The 23,466-nt window shown below is 37.7% G+C and overlaps 1 protein-coding gene across 1 annotated transcript; it reads left to right on the top strand.

Moving 5' to 3' along the window:
* The first annotated feature begins 7,191 nt into the window (after nt 1-7,191).
* SKP1 (S-phase kinase associated protein 1) lies at nt 7,192-21,559 on the top strand. Its single transcript, XM_027849325.1, has 6 exons — nt 7,192-7,342; nt 11,097-11,193; nt 13,828-13,901; nt 18,226-18,369; nt 18,739-18,879; nt 20,782-21,559. The coding sequence occupies exons 2-6, from the start codon at nt 11,097-11,099 to the stop codon at nt 20,815-20,817; spliced, it is 492 nt and encodes a 163-aa protein (XP_027705126.1). The 5' UTR covers nt 7,192-7,342; the 3' UTR covers nt 20,818-21,559.
* Nucleotides 21,560-23,466: the final 1,907 nt, after the last annotated feature.

The following is a 23,466-nucleotide window of genomic DNA, read 5'->3' as shown; positions in this document are numbered from 1 at the left end:
GTCACTCTAGGACCTCTTTTTTTTTTTCTGATTTAATTTCCTCTTTATTTAAGATAATAGTTCTAAAGGGATGTTTGTTTCCTCTCCTCATACTGGAATGTTAGCACCGTGTCATTATATAGCTCCTTTCAATTGCTCAAATAAATTTACCATTCTAGATTTCTCTCTTATGCGTGCAATTTCAAAGTTCCTTTTCAGTTTTGAGCTTTGTATCAAGTCCTGTAGGCTATTGTAATAATCCAGGTGTGTGTGTGAGGTAATGAGGGTCAGCATCAGGGTGATGATGTCAGAGGAGAGAAGGGGAGCATATTATGAAAGTTGCAAAAGTGAACTCAACAGGCTTCAGCAACACACTGCATATGGGAAGGGGGGAATAGTGATGAGTTGAGGATGATACCTAAGTTACAAGTCTAAGGTTAGGAGGATGATGGTGCTCTTAATAGTAATAGGGAAGGTAGGAGGTAGCGGGGGAGATTTAGGGGAAAAGATGATTTCAGTTTTGTACATGTTAATTTAAATTTGAGATGCTGCTGTTTGTCCTTCATTCTCGAAGAGGACCATGACATCAGGGAGGTGATGCCATGACATGCAAGTGAATTGATTTAAGTGAGGGAGAGCTGTGCAAAGTCAGCAGCCTCACTTTCTCCTCTGGAGTCATCTGGGTCCAGTGGCCAGATATCCATCAGGATGACTGGAGATGGCCCAGGATGCAATGGGGGACCTTGGCTTTTTCAAGCTAAGGTCTTCCATTCAGTGATTAAGGCTTAATAAAAAATGAAGCAAAGAATGGCCTCTTTAAAAAAAAAAAGATCTGGGAGGGGAAGATCAGGGTCCCCAGCCTCACTTTCTCCTCTGGAGCCCTAAGCTGCCGCACCCAGTGTGGATGCTGTGACTGAATGCTATGAACTGAATCTGTGAGCGGGGAAGGGACTTGCCCATCCTTGGCTCTCCCTCTTGTAGCTGGACTCCAAGAAATGGGCCTGGGGCTGCCATGTTTCTGTTCTGTGTTCTTTGTCCTCGGCTTCAAATGCTGGAAGTGATATCCACAGACTGGGAGTTCAAGCCACTGTTACATTGGAGCCAGGAATTGCTGCAGCAGCAACCATCTCTGCATAGAAACCTTGAGAAGCCCTGGGAGTGGGTGAGGGTGGAGGTTGGACTTGGAACTGGGACTGTGCTCTATGGGAAATGAGCTGAGCTATGAACCTATGAACCTTCCCCTCCCTAGGGACTGTGGTAGTATGGGGAGGAAGGAGAATTGTGCCTCCCACGTGTTGGGAGGAGTATGTTTGTATATCTATGATGATATTTTAAAAATAATTATTTTAATTTTCTTGGTTCACGTTCATAAGATTTTGAGTTGCAATTTTTTTCTCTCTCCCACCCTCCCTCCTCCCCAAGAAGGCAAGCAATCTGATATAGGTTATACATGTACAATCATGTTAAACATATTTCCATATTAGTCATGTTGTGAAAGAAGAATCAGAACAAAAACCATGAGGAAGAAAAAACAAAAGTGAAAATAGTATGCTTTAATCTGCATTCAGACTCCATAGTTCTTTCTCTGAATATGGATAGCATTTTCCATCATGAGTCTTTTGGAATTGTCTTAGTATTGCTACTAAGAGCCAAGTCTATCAAAGTTGACCATCACACAGTGTTGCTGTTACTGTGTATAATGTTCTCCTGGTTCTGCTCACTTCACTCAGCATCAGTCCATACAAGTCTTTCCAGGTTTTTCAGAAATCCATCTGATCATCATTTGTTACAGCACAATAGTATTCCATTACATTCATATACCACAACTTGTTCAGCCATTCCCCAGTTGATGGGCATCCCCTCAACTTCCAATTCTTTGCCACCATTAAAAGAGCTGCTATAAATATTTTTGTACATGTGGGTCCTTTTCCATTTTTTATGATCTCTTTAGGATATAGGCCTAGTAGTGGTATTGTTGGATCAAAGTGTATGCACAGTTTTATAGCCCTTTGGGCATAGTTTCAAATTGCTCTCCAGAATGGTTGGATCAGTTGTGATTATCTTTTGAAGCAAATATTCCTCTTTATAAAAGCACTTTGGTGTTACATACCCTTCTACTAGTGCATGCAATAGATGACTATCTCTGAGCTGTACAGTATTTACCTGGATGCTACACTGTCCAATCAAAACAGAGCTCACATCAACACAATTTCAGGGTCACTCTTTAAGGTAGTATACTACACCACCACCTTTAAGAAGAGAGTGAGAGGAGGTGAAGTGGAGACACCTACTGTAGACAACTTTTTCTTTTTTTCTTTTTTCTTTTTTTTTGGCAATTGGGGTTAAATGACTTGCCCGGGGTCACACAGCTAGTAAGTGTCAAGTGTCTGAGGCCAGATTTGAACTTGAGTCGTCCTGACTCCAAGGCTGGAGCTCTATCCACTGTGCCACCTAGCTGCCCCTGTAGACAACTTTTTCAAGGAGTTTAGCTACCACAAAGGACAGAATATGTGGGACAATAGTTAGCAGGGATGGAAGATCAAGTGAGGATTTTTTTTCAGGATAGGAGAGACATGGGTAGTAGGAAATGAACCGAGATATGGAAGACTAGATTCACTTTTAAGAGTAAGTAAAGATTCTAAATGGCTTTGTATTCTTAGTTTAGAGAGCCTGTGCAAAGGCATAGAGATGGGAGACGAAAGGGTCAGTTATGTGTGAGGAATAGTAAGGCAAATTTGGTTAGATAAGTTGGGTGCATGAAGAAGAATAAAGTTAAAATAAGGCTGGAAAGGTAGTTTTGGAGCCAGGTTGTAAAAAACTTAAATGCGAAACAGAAGGGTTTGTAAATGAAGTTAGGTAAAGTAATAGAGAGGTTCTGGAGTTTTATTAAAGAGGGGGAGTGATGTGGTTATCTGTGCTTTAAGAAAATCACTTTAACAACTCTGTGGAAGGTAGATAGGAGAAGATTTGAGGCATGACTGTTTACTAGATAGTCCGGGCAAGATGTGAAGGGCCTGAACTAAAGAGGATAGCTGAATAGAGTGTGGAGGAGAGGCAGAATGGGAGAAATAGGGAAATGGAATTGATAAAACTTGACAGCTGATTGGATACATGTGATAAGGGGAAGTGAGAACTTGGTAAATAACTAAGGTGTTGCAAACTTGAGTGAATAGAATAAAAGGTGGTGGCTCCTGAAACCTGACTGACTGGAAGGATAGTAATGCCTTCCAAAGATAAAAGGGAAGCCCAGAAGAACTTTTGGGGGGAAAGAGAAATTCTTGGAGGTAATGAGTTCAAACAACTTCATTTTACAGATGAGGAAACTGAGATCCAGGGGGTGACGTTCAGATTCACATAGGGCAGAGCAAAAATTTGAACTGGAGCCCTAAAATTCTAAATCCATTGTACCACAGCTTCTTTCCTCTAATGATGTCAGATTCACACATCTTGAGTTTGAGACAATCGGGGAACATTCAGTTGGGATGTTTAGTAGGTAACTTTAGGTAAATGAGGGCTCAGAAGAGAGAAGAAGGCTGGATATATAATGGTCGTTATCAGCGTAGAAATGATAATTCAATTTCAAGGGAGCTAGTGAGGCCACCAAGTAAGAAAATAGAGACGAGATAATAGAGAATAATAATAATAGAGAAGAGAAGAAAAATAGAGAAGATTTGACAATCTTAGTGAAATGGATATATATTTACAAAAATATAAATTGCCCAGATTAACAGAAGAGGAAGTAAAATACTTAAATAACCCCATCTGAGAAAAAGAAATTGAACAAGTCATTGATGAACTCCCTAGGAAAAAACCTCCAGGGCCAGATGGATTTACACGCGAATTCTATCAAACATTTAAAGAACAATTCCAATACTATATTAACTATTTGGTAAAATAGGTAAAGAAGGAATCTTACCAAATTCTTTTTATGATACAAATATGGTGCTGATACCTAAACCAGGAAGAGTCAAAACAGAGAAAGAAAATTATAGACTAATTTCTCTAATAAATATAGATGCAAAAATTTTAAACAAAATATTAGCAAATAGATTACAGCAACTTATCACACGAATAATACACTATGACCAGGTAGGATCTATACCAGGAATGCAGGGCTGGTTCAATATAAGGAAAACTATCAGCATAATCCATCATATCAACACCAAAACTAACAGAAACCACATGATCATCTCAATAGATGCAGAAAAAGCTTTTGACACAATACAACACCCATTCCTATTAAAAACACTATAGAGCATAGGTATAAATGAAGTCTTCCTTAAAATAATAAATAGCATCCATCTAAAACCTTCAGCAAGCATAATAGGTAATGGGGACAATCTAGAAGCATTTCCAGTAAGATCGGGGGTGAAACAAGGATGTCCATTATCACCACTGTTATTCAACATCGTACTGGAAACGTTAGCTTTAGCAATAAGAGAAGAAAAAGACATTGAAGGCATTAGAATAGGCAAAGAAGAAACAAAGCTATCACTCTTTGCAGATGACATGATGTCATACTTAGAGAATCCCAGAGAATCAAGTAAAAAACTACTTGAAATAATAAACAACTTTAGCAAAGTTTCAGGCTATAAAATAAACCCACATAAATCACTGGCATTTCTATATATTACCAACAAAGCCCAACAGTAAGAGATAGAAAGAGAAATTCCATTTAAACTTACTGCAGACATTATAAAATATTTAGGAGTCTACCTCCCGAAACAAACCCAGGAACTCTATGAACACAATTACAAAACACTTTTCACGCAAATAAAATCAGATCTAAATATTTGGAAAAACATCAGTTGCTCATGGGTAGGCCAAGCTAATATAATAAAAATGACAATTCTACCTAAGCTAATTTACTTAATCAGTGCCATACCAATCAAACTACCAAAAAGTTATTTTATAGAGTTAGAAAAATAATAAGAAGATTCATTTGGAAGAACAAAAGGTCCAGAATATCAAGAGAACTAATGAAAAGAAATGCAGGGGAAGGTGGCCTAGTCATTCCAGATCTTAAATTGTATTATAAAGCAGCAATCATCAAAACTGCTTGGTACTGGCTAAGAAATAGAGTAGTGGATCAGTGGAATAGGTTAAGTATGCAAGACACAGTATTCAATGACTATAGTAATCTATTATTTGATAAACCCAAAGACCCCAGCTTCTAGAATAAGAACCCACTCTTTGAAAAAAACTGCTGGGAAAACTGGAAAAGAGTATGGCAGAAACTAGACATAGACCAAAATCTCACACCATATACCAAAATAAAGTCAAAATGGGTACATGATTTAGATATAAAGGCTGATACTATAAGCAAACTGAGAGAGCAAGGAATAGTTTACTTGTCAGATCTATGGAGAACAGAAGAATTCATGACCAAACAAGAGATAGAGAACATTACGAAAAGCAAAATAGATAATTTTGATTACATTAAATTGAAAAGTTTTTGCACAAAGCCAATGCAACTAAGATTAGAAGGAAGGTAGAAAATTGGGGAAGAATTTTTACAACCAGTCTCTCTGATAAGGGCCTCATTTCTAAAATATATAGAGAATTAAGTCAAATTTATAAGAATACAAGCCATTCCCCAATTGATAAGTGGTCAAAGGATATAAACACACAGTTCTAAGATGAAGAAATTAAAGCCATCTATAGTCATATGAAAAAATGCTCTAAATCACTATTGATTAGAGAAATGAAAATCAAAACAACTCTGAGGTACCACATCACTCCTATCAGATTGGCCAAAATGACAAAACAGGAAAATGATAAATGTTGGAGAGAATGTGGTAAAATTGGAACACTAATGCATTGTTGGTGGAGTTGTGAAATGATCCAACCATTTTGGAGAGCAATTTGGAACTATGCCCAAAGGGCTATAAAAATGGGCATACTCTTTGACCTAGCAATAGCACTTCTAGGGCTATATCCCAAAGATATCACACAAATGGGAAAAGGACCTACATGTACAAAAATATTCATAGCAGCTCTTTTTGTGGTGGCAAAGAATTGGAAATTGAGAGGATGCCCATTAATTGGGGAATGGCTGAGCATGTTGTGGTATATGAATGCGATGGAATACTATTGTGCTATAAGAAATGATGAAAAGGCTGACTTCAGAAAAACCTGGAAAGACTCGTATGGTCTGATGCTGAGTGAAGTGAGCAGAACCAAGAGAACGTTGTACACAATAACAGCTACGTTGTGTGATGACTAATATTGATAAACTTAACTCTTCCTTACAATACAAGGATCTAAGACATCTCCAGAGGCCTTGTGATGGAAAATGCTGTCCACACCCAAAGAAAGAACTATGGAAGCCGAATTGTTATTTTTTTTCTCCTGTTGAGTTTTGTTTCCTCTTTCTGATGGTTCCTCCTATTGGTTTTAATTTGTACTTACAACATCACTAATGTGAAAATATGTTTAATATGAATGTAACTGTAGAGACTATATCAGATTGTGCGCCGTCTTGGGGAGGGTGGTGGGGTGGAAGGGGGAGAAAAGTTTTAAACTCAAAAGCATATGGAAGTGATTATTGATAAATCAAAATAAATTAATAAAAAATAAATAAAGAAGCATATTCAAAAAAAAAAGAAAAGAAAATAGAGAAGAGGGCCAGAACATTGCTTTCCTCAGCTCTCAAGTGAGGATAATGTTTTCAGGGTTATTAGGATTGTTTTGAGGAAAGCACATTGTAAAATAAAGGTTTTGTCCAAAAAAGTAAACTAAGTGCAACTGTGGGTTCTCTGATTTTTTCTTTTTGTCCACTAATCTCCCAAGAAATTAAATTCCTCAAAATGAAAAGACCTGAAACTCTGTCCTTCATCGGTCTAAAACAATCCCTCTGATTATTCAAATATAAACGCGAGCTGCTCGGCACCAACAAACACACAGTATGTACTCCACAAACTTCCCAAGCTCTAGAGCTTTCTGCTTAGGACAGCCTCTGCCTGAAGGACCCCTCCCCAGGCTCAGGAGCTTCAACAAACAGTCCTTCCTGAGCCTCTAAGCCGCCCCACTCTGAGGAAGGGTGGAAATGAAAGAAGCTCCTCCGCGCGGGCGTTAGAGAGGAGGAGGCTAAAGAAGATCCCTTCCTCTCTGTTGGCGTTTTTGTTCTCCTGTCAGGCAGCGTCTTCGGGCATCCCACTGTGTTCTGTGACGTCACCAGGTCGGGGTCCTTGGGAGCGCTCCGTCCGCCCTTATAAAAGCCGCCACCACTGGCGCTGCTTCTGTAGTGGTCTTGGTGTTCCGCGTTGCCTCGGGGTCTTGTTCCTCGTCGCCAGCCCCTTAGCCCACCGGGTCTTCTCGGCTCTGCCAACTTACCCGCCGGGGTCCCTGGGGATCCGGAACCGTAAGTGGTCTCGGCGCTCGGGAAGGCAGGGTGGAGGCGGAGCCGCGGGGCGGCGGCTCAGTGGCTGCTGTGCGGCGCGGCCTAGGCCTCGCCCTCTTCCTCCGGAGCTCGGCAAGCCCCCCATCTCCTGCCCGTCCTCAGCGTTTCCGGCCCCCAGAGGAGGCGGGGGCCCGACCCTGTTTTCCTCCCTTGTCCCAGGCCGCTCGAGCTCCAACGTTAGCTTCACACGCCACAGGCCCGCCCGTTTCCAGGCGCCTTCGCTAGGTCTGCCTGTGTACCTGCTGCCGGGGCCCCCAGAGGCCCTCTCTGGCGCCCCGTGGTCCGCCTCCCTCCCTGCCCGCTCCCTCGGGGAGCCTGAGCTAGTGCGACCCTGCCCCTCCCCCAGAGTACGTCTACACATCCCTCTCTGGCCTTCTGCTGATCTGTGCTGGTTCTCTCCTCTGTGATGAGGCACTTATACGCGCCCCTTCCTATAAGTGTCCACCTTTTTATTCTTTCTTCTCTCACGGGGATCTTCAGCTGATTATTGTGCCCTCCTGTGGGTAATCCAACCCAGCCTATGTCAGAGAAGGGGGAGTGTGGGGCAGGGCTAGGAGGGGAACTCTTCTTTCTATTCTGTTTAAGCTCTGGACTTCCTTGTTCACCTGCTGTAGAAGAGAAGGGCTTAGTTTTTTCCTCTCCTAAAAATGGTCACATTGGTAGAGTAGGAGCACCCTGGATTTTAAAAACATTTCTGCGTTTTGTTTGTTTGCTTTTGCTGCAAAAAACTAGGTAAACAACATGACTGCGCTATCTCGAGAGCTGCTTCTTGCAAGCTCTAGAGTGGTTGGCCACCATAGGCAGAGAAAGGAGAGGTTGTCGTTTTCATAGGCGGTTTGTAGCTTCTAGACTTTACTTTGCATCACCTGGTTACTTCGTGAGGGCAGCGAGGCAAACAATTGCAGGATAGCTGGGGTAGGGGTGTGTGTGGGTGGGGGGGTGGATTGTTGGCGTTGCTTGTTCAAGGCAGCATAGCTTTTGCCAAGTTGAGCTGATGGACCGTAGAGCTCCCTCAGAGTAGAGTAGGGTAGAAACGAGTTCTGCAGTGCACCTAAGCTGATTAAGCATTAAAAAATTATGCTTTCATGATCTGTTGGATGGTCAGTTGTCGTTGAAGACGTGATAAAGAAGCAAGTGGAAAATACTGCTTCTGTGTCTGATTGGAATTGCAAGACTTTAATGAAAATACTGTAAAAAACAAAAAACAAACAAAAAAACCCAAAATACTTTACATGTTTCAGTAGCCAAAATTTTTTCTACTTTATAATGACAATTTTCAATAAAGCTCATGAACAGAATTGTCCTAAATAATTTTGCAGTTTTAATTGCATTTTGCAATTTAAATTGGAAGTGTTACAAATTTTAAGACTCAGACATCTACTTCATCTTAGTAATAGAATGCATACCCATGTAGTCAGCAAAGGAGTGAATAAAACAAAATAGTATTCATAGACTTAAGGAACCTAAATTTGTGATCGTTAACATTAGGTGGCAAATTTTCAGAGGGTTCACTTCTCTGGAAATAGGTTTTTTTGGGGGGGTGGTGCAGTGTGTGGAGATATTCTTTCCAGGTCTGATTACTAAATTGCTTTGAATTCTAGATTAACATCCTTTCAGTGCTATTTAAGAAGATCTTAAAGATCTTTGAGTAACCAGATATGTTTGAAGTTTATGACCAAGCAAATTTTGCTAATGACTTTTTTGATCTTGGACAGATGAGGGAACTTACACAAACATTCTTATAAAATGTCAAAGTGATTGTGGTCCATGACATCTTGAGCTAAAAAATTTTTAACTTGTATATGCAAGCTAATATTTTAAAGCCTCTAGAATTGTCTCCTTGCTGGGCAGGCAGCTATTCTAAAATAGCCTCATTTAAGCCAATGGAGTCTCTAATTTTGAAGTTGCTGGTATTTGTAAATCTGTTGCAGTAAGAACTGGGCTCAGTTCCACTGGGCAGGGCTGGTTTCAGTCAATTTGGTAAATACCCCTTGATAGGAGGATATGCAAAGACAGCTTTGGTAAGTTGAATTGATGTCTTCAAACATCTACTTTTAAGTCCAGGAATGAAATCTTTTCAAAATGTGCATTTTTTGATACAAATATTATATATTGCTGTTTTCCTGTTACTTAAAAAAATTATCACTGCATTAACATTTGGTGTAGAGGAACTGGGTCATCAATTCCTGTCTTTCATTTTCAACTCCATCATTCAATTTTAGAGCTTACTTTCTCCAGGTTTCAGTCAGCTATAACTTTTTTTCAATTGTAAAATATGCAATGCATTTAATGAAATCTACAATATACATTTTAAATTTCACGTACCATCTTCATTTAATGTGAGGCTTCACAGATGCTTAAAAATTTTTTTTTAAATCTAAAGCTAGAATCTTTTTCAGAGAATGAATCCCAGAGTAAATCTTGGATATGAACCATATGTAAAAGTAGGCAGAACCAAAACACATATACACACTAAAAGATAACTGAGATTAACTCAGTGACATCATGTGTGCAAGGAATTTGTAGCAAGTAAGCCATTGTAGCTGGATTGTAGGTTCATGGAGGGAGGAGAGTAATTGGGAAGTAGGGTTAGGGTCAGGTTATGAAGAGCTTTAGATGTTAAACTGAGGATGAAATTTGTTCATGAAAATTAATAGGAAGCTACTGAATTTAATTGGGGGTTGGTTTGGGGAAGGAGGTAGTTGATATGGTCAGGCCTAAAATTAGCTATTTCCCTTTGTTTATAAGGGGAGGTTACAGTTGTTGGGGAGGTGAAGTATTTTGGGGAAATAAAATAAAAAGTAGAGTCCCAGTAATGCTTATACATTCATCAAGTATGCACAAATAATTTTAAATTATGTTTGAAGAACATGGGGTGTGTGTATGTGTATGTATGTATGTATATATCTCAAAAATAGAGTTCTTGACTCTTAATTCAGAGTAAAATTTTATTTAAAGATAAGATTTTGCCTAAGGACCAAGTCTTCCAGGAAGTAATAATGATATAAGCATAACTTCTTTTTGTTTACATACTGACACTTGATTACTGTTTTTTTGGGCCTTTGATAACAACCTTGTTTTGTGGAACTAACTCAAAGTTCTTTGGAAATAAGGTTATTTTAAAATTCTTAATCTCAAACGAAAATGATCTTACATGAAAAAATGACATCTGCTTGCTAAAATTGCAGTATTGTTAAGGCAAGTCTGGGGTGACATTTAAGCTCTTATAAGCTATCAACCTCATTTTACCCTTGGCTTCTTCATTCAGGTGTGTGTGGTACTGCATTGAGACATATGTTAAATGAACATATGCAACTCGTTATGTTTGTTCTAAATCTATTTTCCCTGGCAAGACTTATGGGAAACTACAAGTTTGTCTGAAAGTTTTTTCAACAGATGTGGTTAGGTTGCATTGATAATCTGGCAGTAGTAGAGAATCAACAGATAAAAGATAAAGGAAAAGTGTTTAAATAAGAGCATTTTCACAGATGTTTAGTTGTTCGCTAGGAAAAGCTATCTTTGGGTTGATTTGCAACCTATTTAGAAATGGTTTCTAAATGTGTTTTTTGTTGGAACTAGCTTGGGAGCCTAACAGTTGTCTTAAAATGGATTTTGGGCACAAACTCTGTTTTAAGTAGTTATTTTAAATTAGGGGTGATGTTAATCCCATGTTCTGTAACCTGTCTCACTATGATGAATAATTTATGTGTTTTAGATGCCTTCAATTAAGTTGCAGAGCTCTGATGGAGAGATATTTGAAGTTGATGTTGAAATTGCAAAACAGTCTGTAACTATCAAGACCATGTTGGAAGGTAAGACTTACAGTTTTATTTTTCCATCCAGAAGTTGGATGGAGAAGACTTTCTTGTCAGCAGAATGGAAAGTGGTAGTCAGAACATTGAATTGACTGTCAGGGATCTATGTTCAGATCCTTTCTCTGACACTAGCTTTGTTACCATGGACAAGTTACTTCTCACTGAGTCGGTTTCCTTGTTTGTAACATGGAAAATCATACTTTTCTAATCTTCGTGATTTCTTTCTATAAAATGGAAATCAGACAAACTTTGTACTATATAATGTCAGCTTATAAGAAGGTTCTATGAAATATCAAAGACATGGTTGTTTTAAGGACAGTTTGAAAAGAAATGACTTAGAAACACCAGTTATAATTAAAAGCATTTTAAAGCACCTGCTACGTACTGGACTACGAAGGGGAAAAGACAAGAGTGAACCTGTCCCTGCCCTTTAGGAGTTTACAACCTATGATGCAGAAATCATATACAAGTATATACAGAATACATTGACAGAATTAGGGGGAGGAGAAGAGTTGGGGGGGAGCCTGTAGCAGCTGGATTAGCAGATAAAGTGAGTCAAGACTTGGTGCTTTGAGCTTTAAAGGAAAATCAGGGATATTAAAAGTCAGAATTGAGCAGTAGGGTAGTGTAGGTTTAATGTTTGCCTTTCAAATAAATATATAATACATAAAAATGATGTATTAAAATACAAAAAATACATAATACAAATATATAAAAATTAAAAGTAATGCCTAATTTTTTAGAAGTATGTTTTTGTGCTAAACTTAATTAAGTTCTGAATTCTTGGAAGGACTGATCTAAAATAATACCCAGTACAAATTAAATTGTCCTATTTGACATATAGTCAGTTATCAGTATTATATTTTAAATTGATTAAAAATTTGGGAAGAAAAGTATCTTTAAACTTCAAGAAATAAAGGTACTCACTGGTTCTCTGGTGGGAAGTGAGCTCACTTTTTTTATTAGTCCCTTAACATTGTCTCTTTTCCCTCTTGGTGCCTCCCTTCTACCCCCCCAGTTGAATCTGGCAACTCCATATGGCTTTACCATTTATATATGGATTATCCTGCTTTGTTATAGTAGTTATACAATACTTCTAATTTTTTTTTCTTAGTAAGCTCTTGTGAAAACTCGTTTTCGCTATTATACTATGTTTTTGTTCTACTGTGCTTTGGACACTTTTAACATGTGCAAAAAGAATAAATGACTAAGCCAAATTTTCAATATTGTAATTAATGAGGAGTATAATTTTTTTGCCCTAATATGAAAGTCAACAGATGGGTAATTAAGAAAGGTGAGTATGGTTGGACTTTAGGAGATATAAATAGAAATACTTTAAGACTTGTTTGTTGCCTAAATGGTTCCTTTGGTAGAGAATGAAGCATGCTTGATTTCATCTTAGTCATTGTCTGGAGCACTTTTAATAAAGTCTGTTGTGTGCTACTCTGCAATAGCTTTTGCCAGTGTAAAAGGATATGTCTTTAAAAACTTGTTTTTCCTTGGCATCCTATTACTGAAGTGAATGAACCAATTTAGTAAGGACTTAGCAACAATCAGGTTGTTCTGTTCTCTCTTAAAGACAGAATTTTTCAAGGGTTAGAGATGACTTGTTTTATGTTAATGAATGTGGTGGAAGTCAGATGTTTGAGGATTGCCATTCTGTGAAACTAAAGATTTATTGTATCTTTCCTTGGTCAAACTTTTACACTTACCGTACTGATTATGGGTTTTATATAACTTAGAAAATGGAATCACTTAGAACAATCAGAAAATCTTGGCGTGTGTATTTGGAGTGATCAAATTCATGTCTAGGGTGTGATAACTAAGAGTAGTCAGACGATTTTAAAAGTTCTTGAAATTAGATAGCTTAAAAGAACTATTGTCACTTGATGAGCTTTTTTTGCTGTCTATGATTTAAAAGTGCTAATTTTGGATAATGTAAATCCTTGAGTTTCAATGGTAGAACAACTAACTCTGGAACAATATAAGTCCTTGAATTTATAAATGCTAGAGGAATGGTGTCTTTCATAATCATGAAATTAACTTTACTATCAATAAAAAGTGTTTTTGTAACTTTAAAAAAAAGTTTATTTTAAAACAAGTGGCTCTTTGTTCGATCACCATGTATTCTGTATATTTACTAATCTAAATCAATAAAGAAAAAAGTTTGAGGAGTTCACGGCACACCTCATCTTTTTAGCTCCGGTAGGGTAGATATCACCTTGGTATGAACATAAAAGGAATGAAAATCTTTAAAATTCAGACTTATTGAAAATTCTGGCATAAAACTTTATTTGTGTCTTAATTTTGGTGCCATAGCTTCTGGGAATTGGGAATATATGGTAACTATAACTTAATCACAAAGTTTTTGTGGTCACATGAGAAAGAACTAGTTGGCTTACTGTAAGAATTTCTTGTAGGATATCTTAATATCATCAGATAAGAATTGTCCTTAAGACTTGATGGATGGGCTCTTAGTAAAGTACCCCTGAATCAGAAACTTTCTGTTTTCACAAATTAAAAAGAGCACATTTTAATCTTCAGTGTTTTGGACAGCATTACAGTTGCTACTTATAAATCTCAAAGAGGAGCTTTAAGTTTTGAAAATACTGTAACTTTTTATTTTTTTAGATCTGGGAATGGATGATGAAGGGGATGATGATCCAGTTCCTCTACCAAATGTTAATGCAGCGATATTAAAAAAGGTAAGGCCTATTAATTATTCAGGTAACCACTAGTAGTGGTTTTTCATTTACAAAGGTTAGCTAAAGGTTAGGTTTCTAGTTGAATTATTTTTCTGGTCTCTTTAACAGATCCTTGAGGACAGCATGATAGGGATTTGGAGACAGATTTATTCAAATCCCAACTCTTGTCACCTAATATTTGTGTAACTTTGGGTACATTATTTTATCTCCTGACTACTTTCCTTTTTTCATTTGATAAAAAGAAGTTAGGATTAATACCCTCTGAGCCTCTGAGGTCTGTTCCTTCTTGAAATTATTTTCTATTTTGTTGCATTTTCTTTCTAAGTGTATCTGTTCCCTACCCACAAAGTATGTATACTATAAGCTTTTTGAGGGCAGGGATGATTTTGTCTTTATAATCCCTAGTGCTTAATTTTTTAAAAAAATCCCAGCTCTAAATCCAGGATTTTGATATCCTTAGGAATATTCATTCTGTTAAGCCGGATCACAGCCCTTTCCCTTAAAAAAAATCTCAGCTCTATATCTAGGATTTTGATATCTTTAGGAATATTTATTCTGTTAAGCCAGATCACAACCCTTTCCCCTTATTTCCATAAATTATCATCCTGTATGTAGTTCTTGTCAGGTTTTGAATTGTATAGAGGATCTGTCTGTCCAGTGTGCTTAGAGGCCTTCTTTTCGTTTAATACCTTGACATGGTTCATTTCCATTCTGTCAATAATGTGTTAAATGTTTCAAAGTATGAGTGAATTTGCCATGGCCCAGGGCATTGTGTGTATATGTTTATATATGTTGTGTGTGTGTAATATAGAATCATACGTAAAAATCTCAAACTAGCTAGATTCTTGAGGGTAAAATTTTATATTAAAAGGTTGAGTTTGCAAGGATAAGTCTTACCAAAGGCTTTTGGGAAGTAGTGACTTACCATGCTTGGATACATGTATGCTTAAGTCCTGACACCTAATGACTGGCCATGGGTCTTTGGTAACAGATTTGTGGGGTTCTGGTTGTTGGATAAAGAACTTAAGTTGAGAGTATAATAATTAACTCAGAGGTTTTTTTAGCATCCTCTGTGTGCTAGCTACCCCCATAATTAATAATAAAGCATTATATTAAGTGCTTATTATGTGTCAGCACTGTGGGTAGGTACAGAGAATACAATGAATAAAACAGTGCCTAGCCAGAGAGCTTATATTCTAGTGGAAGTGGTGTATGTGTGTATACACAAAATAAATATAAAGATAAAATACATAGTTTGGGATGGAGTAAGTTTTTTGGCTATGGTATGAGTAGGCCAACTCCACTGAGCAATTGAGATCAGGAAAGGTTTTATGTAGATGATGGTTCTTGAGATATGTCTTGAATAGAGCAATTTTCTGACAGAGGTAAAGAGAGAGGGGAGTACATTATAGGCGTGGCCAGTGCAAAGGCATGGAATGGGAGATAGAATAACATGTGTGAGAAACAGAAAGGCCAGTTTGACTGGATCAGAGTGTAGGAAGGGAAAGTGGTAGGCACTGTGTTAAGTGGTTTACAAATATTTCCTTTGATCCTCACACAACTTCCTGGGAGGGATGGTGCTGTTACTATTCCCATTTTATAGCTGAGAAAACTTGAGGGAAGACCTAAAGGTTAAATGACTTGCCCCAGGGCCACACAGCTAGAAGAGTCTGAGTTCAGAGTTGGACTCGGGTCTTTCTGATTTCCGAGGCACAATACTCTATATCTGCTGTGCTCCCTAGGGAAGTAATATGTGTGTTCAGTGAGGACAGAAGTAGGGCTGGGGCCAGGTTGTGAAAGATTTTTAAAAGCTAAACAGTTTTATATTTGATCCTAGAGTCTATAGGGAATCTTTGTGCAGGGAATTTACACAATTGGATCTGTTAGGAAAATCTCTGTGGCAGCACCTAGTATGGAGGGGTGGATTGGAGTAGGAAGATATGATCCCAAGAGGCCAAGTAAGAGGCTGTGTTGCTATAATCTAGGCAAGAAGTGATAAGAACCTGAACTAAGGTGATAGGGCTTGTAGGCCTTTTCTCTATAGGAGTTGGACAAGGTAGTGGTAGAAATGGCTATCAGGATTTGGAAGCTGATTTGAATATATGGGGTGAAGGGAGAGTGAGGAGTTGAGAGTAATGCTGAGGAAACAAATCTTGGGAGACTGGAAGATGTGGTGTTTTCAAGAAAAAAGAGGAGTGTGTTTTAGGGGCAAGGGAGAAGATGAATTGTTTTAGAGATGTTGAGTTTGAAACATACATACGTGCTAAGATATCCCTTAGTTACTTAGTGATTCTGCACTGAAGCTCAGTCAGTAGATTGGGGTCTATGGGTCTTTGTACCGGCCGCGCCGACCGACCACTCCTCCTATAAGGAGCAGGCTGCCAGAGTCATACTCACTCATCAGTCTTCGGTCCTCAACTGGATAAACACACAGAGACGAGCCATCGGGAGGCACCAACACTAGAGCTTTATTCAGAAGCCATCACAGCAAGCCATCAGAGCAGGAGCAAAGAGAGCGCGTGATCTGACCACGCTCGTTCCTAAGTACCTACTAGCCCCTCCTCCCCAGCCCGCTTACTAGCCAATGATTGTAGGGTCAGATACTGGAAGGGGCTGTCTGAGTTTAGCACACCAAGGGAGAGGGAGTGATGTAGGAGGCTAGGACCGGATACAGGAAGGAGGCGTCTGGGATTAGTGCATAGACAGAGTACGTGACCTAGGAAGTCAGGAAGGACACAGGAAGGAGGCGTCTGGGGTTGACATTGCATATAGGGAGGGGACTAAGCAAAGGGAGCTCTGTTCTCTGCTGTCCCTCTCCCACGTGGCACCGCCCCTTGCCTCAGGAGCACAAGCTCCGGCTACTTCCTTGCACCCAGCTTATCTCACATAGCACTGCCCACTGTCTCAGGGCTTCTCCGTACCCAGCCCATCCCAGTCCACCACGACTCCGCCTACCACAGCCCCTGCCTCGACTTCCAAAATACCCAGATCTTACCCTAATCTTGCCACAGCGCCCACCTGGTAGTTGCCAGCATCAGACAGTCCCTCACAGGTCTTACTAACTGATGATGTCATGGAGAGAGAGAAAAGGGCCCAGGATAGAATCTTGGCCAACATTCAGAGTTAGGGTTTTGAGATATGGATAATGAAGCCAGCAAAGAGGATTGAGCAGAGAATTAGACTCCTCAATAGGAGAATCAGGAGAGAGCAATGGTGTCATGAGAATTCAGAGAGGGAGAAAAAGGTGACCAGGGTCAGGTGCAAGATGGATTGAAAAGGATGAAGACTGAGAAAAGATTATCAAAGACACAACAATTAGCACTGGCCTTGGAGTCAGGAGGACCTGAGTTCAAATCTGGTCTCAGACACGTAACACTTACTAACTGTGTGACTCTGGGCAAGTCACTTAACCCCAATTACCTCACCCAAAAGAAAAAAAAAAGGATAGCATGAAATTAAAAAAAAAAGCAATTATGAAATCATTGCTTTCAGTTGAATGATGGAAGTTAGAAGTCAGATTGGAAAGGGTCTTAAGAAGTGAGAGGAAAGGAAGTGTAGACAGCTTTTTCTGGAGTTTGGCTGAGAAAAGGGAGGAAAACTTCATAGCTTGATGGGATAAGGGAGGGCAGTTATCTAATTTTGATGTGGAAGCAAAAGGGGCTGAACAATATTGAGGGCCATATTCATACTGCGACCAAAAGGCTTGGGCAGAACTTTTAACTTAAAAAATATATATATATTGATACTTGGGCAGCCAACATACTGTTCTATCAGACTCATAATTTTTTTAGCCTTTGCAGTTTGTAGAACCTGCCAGATTGTGCAGACTGCTAGTAAGTAGCCTTAATCCATATCACCCTGAAGCGTTGGAGAATGGGGCCTTCTGGGGAGGGGTTTTCCTCAAGTTCTTTTAAAACAAAAAACTTTCACACTTAAGTTTGCATCAACAGATGCCATTTTTCAAGTTAATAAGCATTGTGGCAATTATACTTTGTAGGATTTGGGGTTTTTATTAGATGACTCAAGATTTTTATTGAACTGGCATTTAGATTACAGTAAACATTTTGTTAGGTGACTTGGGCTTTAAATTTCCAGATGGAAAATAGTATGTCAATGATCTGAAAGTATTGTAGCCTGTTCCATTTTCATTGGCATCCTTGCTGCTTTAATTCATCAATTAAGCCAAGTTTAGTTTCATTTCAGTTTTGGAAAAATCATATTTTCAGACATTACTATTAAAATGAGCTCTAAATTTGATAATTGTCGATTATTTGATTAAGCCCATTGGTCTAGCGTCAAACTTTTGGGTTTTTTTTGTATTTAGGTAATTCAGTGGTGCACCCACCACAAGGATGATCCTCCTCCTCCCGAGGATGATGAGAACAAAGAGAAGCGAACAGATGATATTCCTGTTTGGGACCAAGAATTCCTGAAAGTTGACCAAGGAACCCTTTTTGAACTTATTCTGGTATGTGGGTGTGTGTGGGGGTTTGTATTACAGAAAATCATCACCAGTCAGGAATCTACTAGGTTAAATACACTCATTATTAAACATTTTTGATTTTGGTTTTCTTTAGTCAACACAACAACACTGGATCTTTAGTTTCAAGTAAATGAGTAGTTTAAAATAATATACATAACTTTAAATGGATTTAAAAAAAAATCTTAATATAACTCCTAATTTACTCTGTAGTAAAATTTTTCTTTTAAAATGTCTGAAGTTAGCCCTGAGTGGCTATTGACATTTCATCAAATCCTTAAATTCCGGAAGACAATGTTTAAAATGATTGTTTGATTATGAAGATTATATTTAAGGGAAAAAAAATCTCATTTACAGGCAGCAAACTACTTAGACATTAAAGGTTTACTTGATGTCACATGCAAGACTGTTGCAAATATGATCAAGGGAAAAACTCCAGAAGAGATTCGCAAAACATTCAATATCAAGAATGACTTTACTGAAGAGGAAGAAGCCCAGGTATTCTATAAATTCTTTTAAATAAAATAATCTGGTGTTTTTTAAGTAGTCTTAAGACGGTGCACACATTATGTTTAACTGTCTATTTCACCTTATGTATGTGTATGACATGTTACCTACTTCACTTTATGAAAGACTTTTTGAAAAGTTATAAATTTGTTGTATATTAATATATCAAATCGTCATTTATGATGAGGCACTTAGTCTTAGGATCATAGACTTAGAGCTGGAAGGAACCTTAGAGGGCAACATGTAGTGCAGCCTCCATCTTGAAGATGCCCTTGAGAAACTGAGGTGCGGTGAAACTCGCTCTGGGTCATCCTTACAGTTTGAGAAGAAGTACAGAAGAGAGAGGTGGGGTTTGAACCTAGGTCATTGGATTCCCCTTTTTCACTGTATTGCTTTTAATCTAGAGGTGATATTTTATGTAGTTCAGTTTAATAATTAAGTACTTATTTTAAAGTACTATTGTGAATGCAGGAGAAATATAAAGCACTTTGTAAACCTTGAAGCAATATTGTATTAAAATGTAATCTGCTCCTTGTTAGATTTTAGAGAATTGGTCTTTGGCTTTTAATGTTAGCTTTGTTTCTCCTTCAACTTCCATGATGAAATTATTTAAAAATTCCTTCTGTCTGAAGCATCTTGAGGTTCTTAAACTTTTTAAGTTATGGATTCCTTTGGTAGTCTGAAGCCTGTGGACCCCTTCTCAAAAGAATTACTTTAAAATGCATAAAATAAAATATGTAGGGTTGCAAAGGAAACCAATTATATTGCCATACAATTATAAAAATATTATAAAAAGAAGTTCACATGATAGTGAAATGTGTATAGCCCGGAGTACAATTTATACAAACATTTTAACTGAACAATTTTGAAAGACTTAGTGAACTTTGATCAGCATGGTGAAATGAACCATAATTCCACAGGACCGATGATGATGATGAATGTTACCCACCTCATGATATATATGCTGGAATATGCACAGTTGTTATAAGGGTTTTGTTTTTCAATGGTGGAAGAGAGGGAGAGAGAAAATTAGAAACTTTAAATGAAAAAATAATTTAAAAAGTAAAGAAAGCAAAAAAAATTCACAGACTCTAAGAGCCTCTAATCTAGATGATGATAAATTAATCTTAAATACAGCTTATGTAATAATTTCTCTTGGGGGGGAAAAATAGACTAACCCTTCTGGATTGGGTTATTACGGCATGCTTATTCATTTATAAATTTATAAACTTGTCAGTATTTATGAATAGAATTTTTCCTGGCCATATTTAATATATGCACATTGGTCTTTTCAGACAGGATTTACAGATATTTGGTACTTCACAATTGCTAGATTACTTTGTTTAGAATAATGTATATACAGAAGATTGTAGAATAGATTTTACTGATACTGTTGCTGATTAAGGGCATGTGATTAAAAAAAAAGCATAAACAATTTGAATATTCCATCTATTCCAAGTTAATTGAAAAGCTTTTTAAATGAAAAAATTAAATAGTAAAACTTGTCCAAGATGTTATCTCTTAAATGTTGCTTCTTAGATAAACTATATCTTTAGGCTTAGGACCTGTTACTATTTGACTCCCACTTAGCTTCTGGTCTTATTTTCTTTTTATTCTCCTGAAGCAGGAGAGAAAGACTCTTGAGCCAGAAACCAAGGTTGTTAAGATTCTGGCCCTGTCAACCTAAAAACCCTCACTGCCACTCCCCCCACCCCCCCAGTTTTCCAATCTAAAGTATTTATTTTAAATGTGCAGGAAAATAAAGGAATAATTTCAAGCTTCTAAGAAAAGTTGCCAAATAAACTCAGGTTACTTGTGTGGTGATTTATGTAGCTAATAGTACTCTTAAACTCTTGTTTTTATAAATGAAAAAAAAATTTTTTTTTATTTTAGGTACGCAAAGAGAACCAGTGGTGTGAAGAAAAGTGAAGTTTTGTGCCTGTTGACACTGTAACACTGTAAGGATCGTTCCAAATAACTAGTTGCACTGCTCTGTTTATAATTGTTAATATTAGACAAATGCAGCAGCAAATCCGTTGTATTAGCAGGATATCGATCGTTCCCATTGCATGTGTAGTGTTTTTTGAGTCCCGAGTCTAATCCTATGGCTGTTTTAACCAGTATAATCAAAAGTCTTTTTACTTTGGTCTGAATAAAACTGAAACTGTGGGTTCTGTATGGAAAGTGGCACTTTTACTTTCCTTTTCTTATTTTGTAAAGCAGTTTGTCCACTTATTGTCCAGCTTTAAATAGTTTTCTTGCTATCTGACTTGCCCTTTAAGGAACGTTGGCATTGTAAATAAAACCACTTGCAAAAGTTTTCCACAATAGAATTAACAAAGTGTTATCTTTATTCATGAGCTTGAAACAGGCAAAAGGCTAATTGAGGTAAATGTTTTGAATGGTTTTTCTTCATGGATGTTTTTTTCCAGTTCCTCAGAGTGAAAAAGTAGAGAACTACTGGTGTAGATTTAGACTAGCCCTGCAATATATAGCAAGCAGGCCTCCTTAAATTGGATGTGTTTGTTTTGAATGCTGTCAAGCTTGAGTGTTTTTTGCTCTCTGGAGGCCCAGTTAACTAACCAGCAAGCAGCTTGTGGTTATTTGGCAGAAATGTGAACTAGATAAAGTTGTTAAGCTTTTCATAATTAAACAAGACACTTAATCCAGATGGTGTGGTCATCCTTTTATAATCAGTATTCCCATTTTGGGGGGAAAATTTATCTCACGACTTATTTGGGAAATGAGTTTAAACTCAGTGTTTTAAAAAACAGTTATCCATTGCAAATACTAAAAAAAAAACCCCAAAACTAAACTAAATAAAAGGTGATTTCAATTATTAAGTACCTTAGTGATGGGGGATTTTAAAGTAGTGGTTCTCTCATGTGTTAAAGGTTGTGGGCTAATGGGTTCTGCAAGAAATATACCTCATCTGGGAGAGATGAGAGCTACAGAAGGCCACCACCACCTTCACGACTTTCCTAGTTATAAGCCTGTTTTTACTCTTCTCACATTTTAATGGGTAAGTATCTAGAGGTCTTTTTCATATCAGCTTTTTTGCTGACTGCCAAAGTAGGGGTACTACTTTCCCCCTGCCTAATAGCTAGCAAATTGCTACCTCTTTTTTTCAGTATCCATATATATATATATATATATACACACACATATATATATGGATATAAATATATTAAAAAAATATATATATATGGATATATATATATATATATGGATATAACTATTCTAAGTTGGCAACTAAGTGCCAACTCTTATAATGAAGTCTTTAGCTGTAAAGGGCTCTGTAAGAAGTATATTGATGTTCCTTATCTGGGAGATGGGAGCTACAAACCATATATGTGTATATATATATGGATATAACTATAAATATAACTGTTCTCCTCAAAGGTCATTTTCCTTTATCTTCTCACATTTATCCGTATCTATTTCAACTTCTCCCTTCCCTGATATTCTTTGGAATCCTCCCTTTGGTCCCCTCTGTTGTTAACAGTTTCTTCACCCTTGATCTTTTCTCATGTTTCTCTCATTTCCATGTTAATTGATACCAGGCTTTTTCTCAAAGATAACACATGCTTTGCCTCCCTTTTTCCAAGCTTGGATGTACCTCTCAAGCAACACATGCCAAGAAGAGACAGCATATGTTTCGATCCTCTCCTCGCTGTAATCAGTCACTCAACAACCTCTCTCCTCCTTTGATATAACTGTAATCAGATTATATCAACTCATTCAGATTTTTGTTGCTTACATGCTGATCTGATAAGTTATTTTTCTTCACTTTTTGATGGATTCAGCCACTGGTGGCTTAGTCTCCTTCATCCCAACCCTTGCACTTTTCCATGGTGACATCAATATTCTTATTGACTTCTGTTGGAAGGACTTTTAGTAAACCATTCTGACCAAGCTCTACTCATCCCTGCAATGAAGAGTCCTACTTTAACATTAAAATGTCTAGGTCTTTTTTATATGTACTCTTATCAACCCCATGACTCCTTTGAAAAAAATTCTTCACAAGTGAAGGACTTAATATTTATACTAGATTTTGACTCATCTTTCAATCCTATTTGGAGTTCTGGGTTTTTTTTTTTAATCCTGGGTTGACTATTCATAATGTTAGTTATTCTTCCCCAGCTTTTTGTCATTTCCAGATTTCATAATCATGCCATCTTTTACTTTTTTCCATCATTTATAAGAATGTTAGGGCCAAGCATAGACTGATCCTTGAGCTATTCCCCCAGAGACCTCCCTCCAAACTTAGCATTGACCCTTAATGTTATTAATGACTTTTTGAGTTGGATATTCAGCCATTTCTAATAATTCTTTTTGCTCAGATCTCTCCATCTTGTTTCTCAAAATCATGAGAGATTTCAAATACACTGTTGTAATTCAGATTTGCTATGTCTGATAAGTAAGATATAACCTTTCCAGTCTCCTTAATCATATTACAGCCACATTCTCTGTAGTCCAGCCATAGTGGCTTAATTGCTGTTCCTTGAACTTGATTCTGTTGCCTATCTCCCAGCCTTTGCACTGGCCTTCTAAACTCTCCCTCCTCACCTGTACTTG

This window comes from Vombatus ursinus, unplaced genomic scaffold (genome assembly GCF_900497805.2).
Source record: "Vombatus ursinus unplaced genomic scaffold, bare-nosed wombat genome assembly UNPS02007284.1, whole genome shotgun sequence".
In the NCBI taxonomy this organism is placed as follows: Eukaryota; Metazoa; Chordata; class Mammalia; order Diprotodontia; family Vombatidae; genus Vombatus; species Vombatus ursinus.
The sequence above is the reverse complement of the archived record's forward strand: the minus strand, read 5'-3'. Positions and strand labels throughout refer to the sequence as shown.

Excerpts from the sequence above, each read along its gene's own strand:
- SKP1 (XM_027849325.1), top strand. The coding sequence starts at position 11,097 with ATGCCTTCAATTAAGTTGCAGAGCTCTGATGGAGAGATATTTGAAGTT. Across the intron at positions 11,194-13,827 it reads TATCAAGACCATGTTGGAAG|ATCTGGGAATGGATGATGAA; the intron begins GTAAGACTTACA and ends TTATTTTTTTAG. Across the intron at positions 13,902-18,225 it reads ATGCAGCGATATTAAAAAAG|GTAATTCAGTGGTGCACCCA; the intron begins GTAAGGCCTATT and ends TTTTGTATTTAG.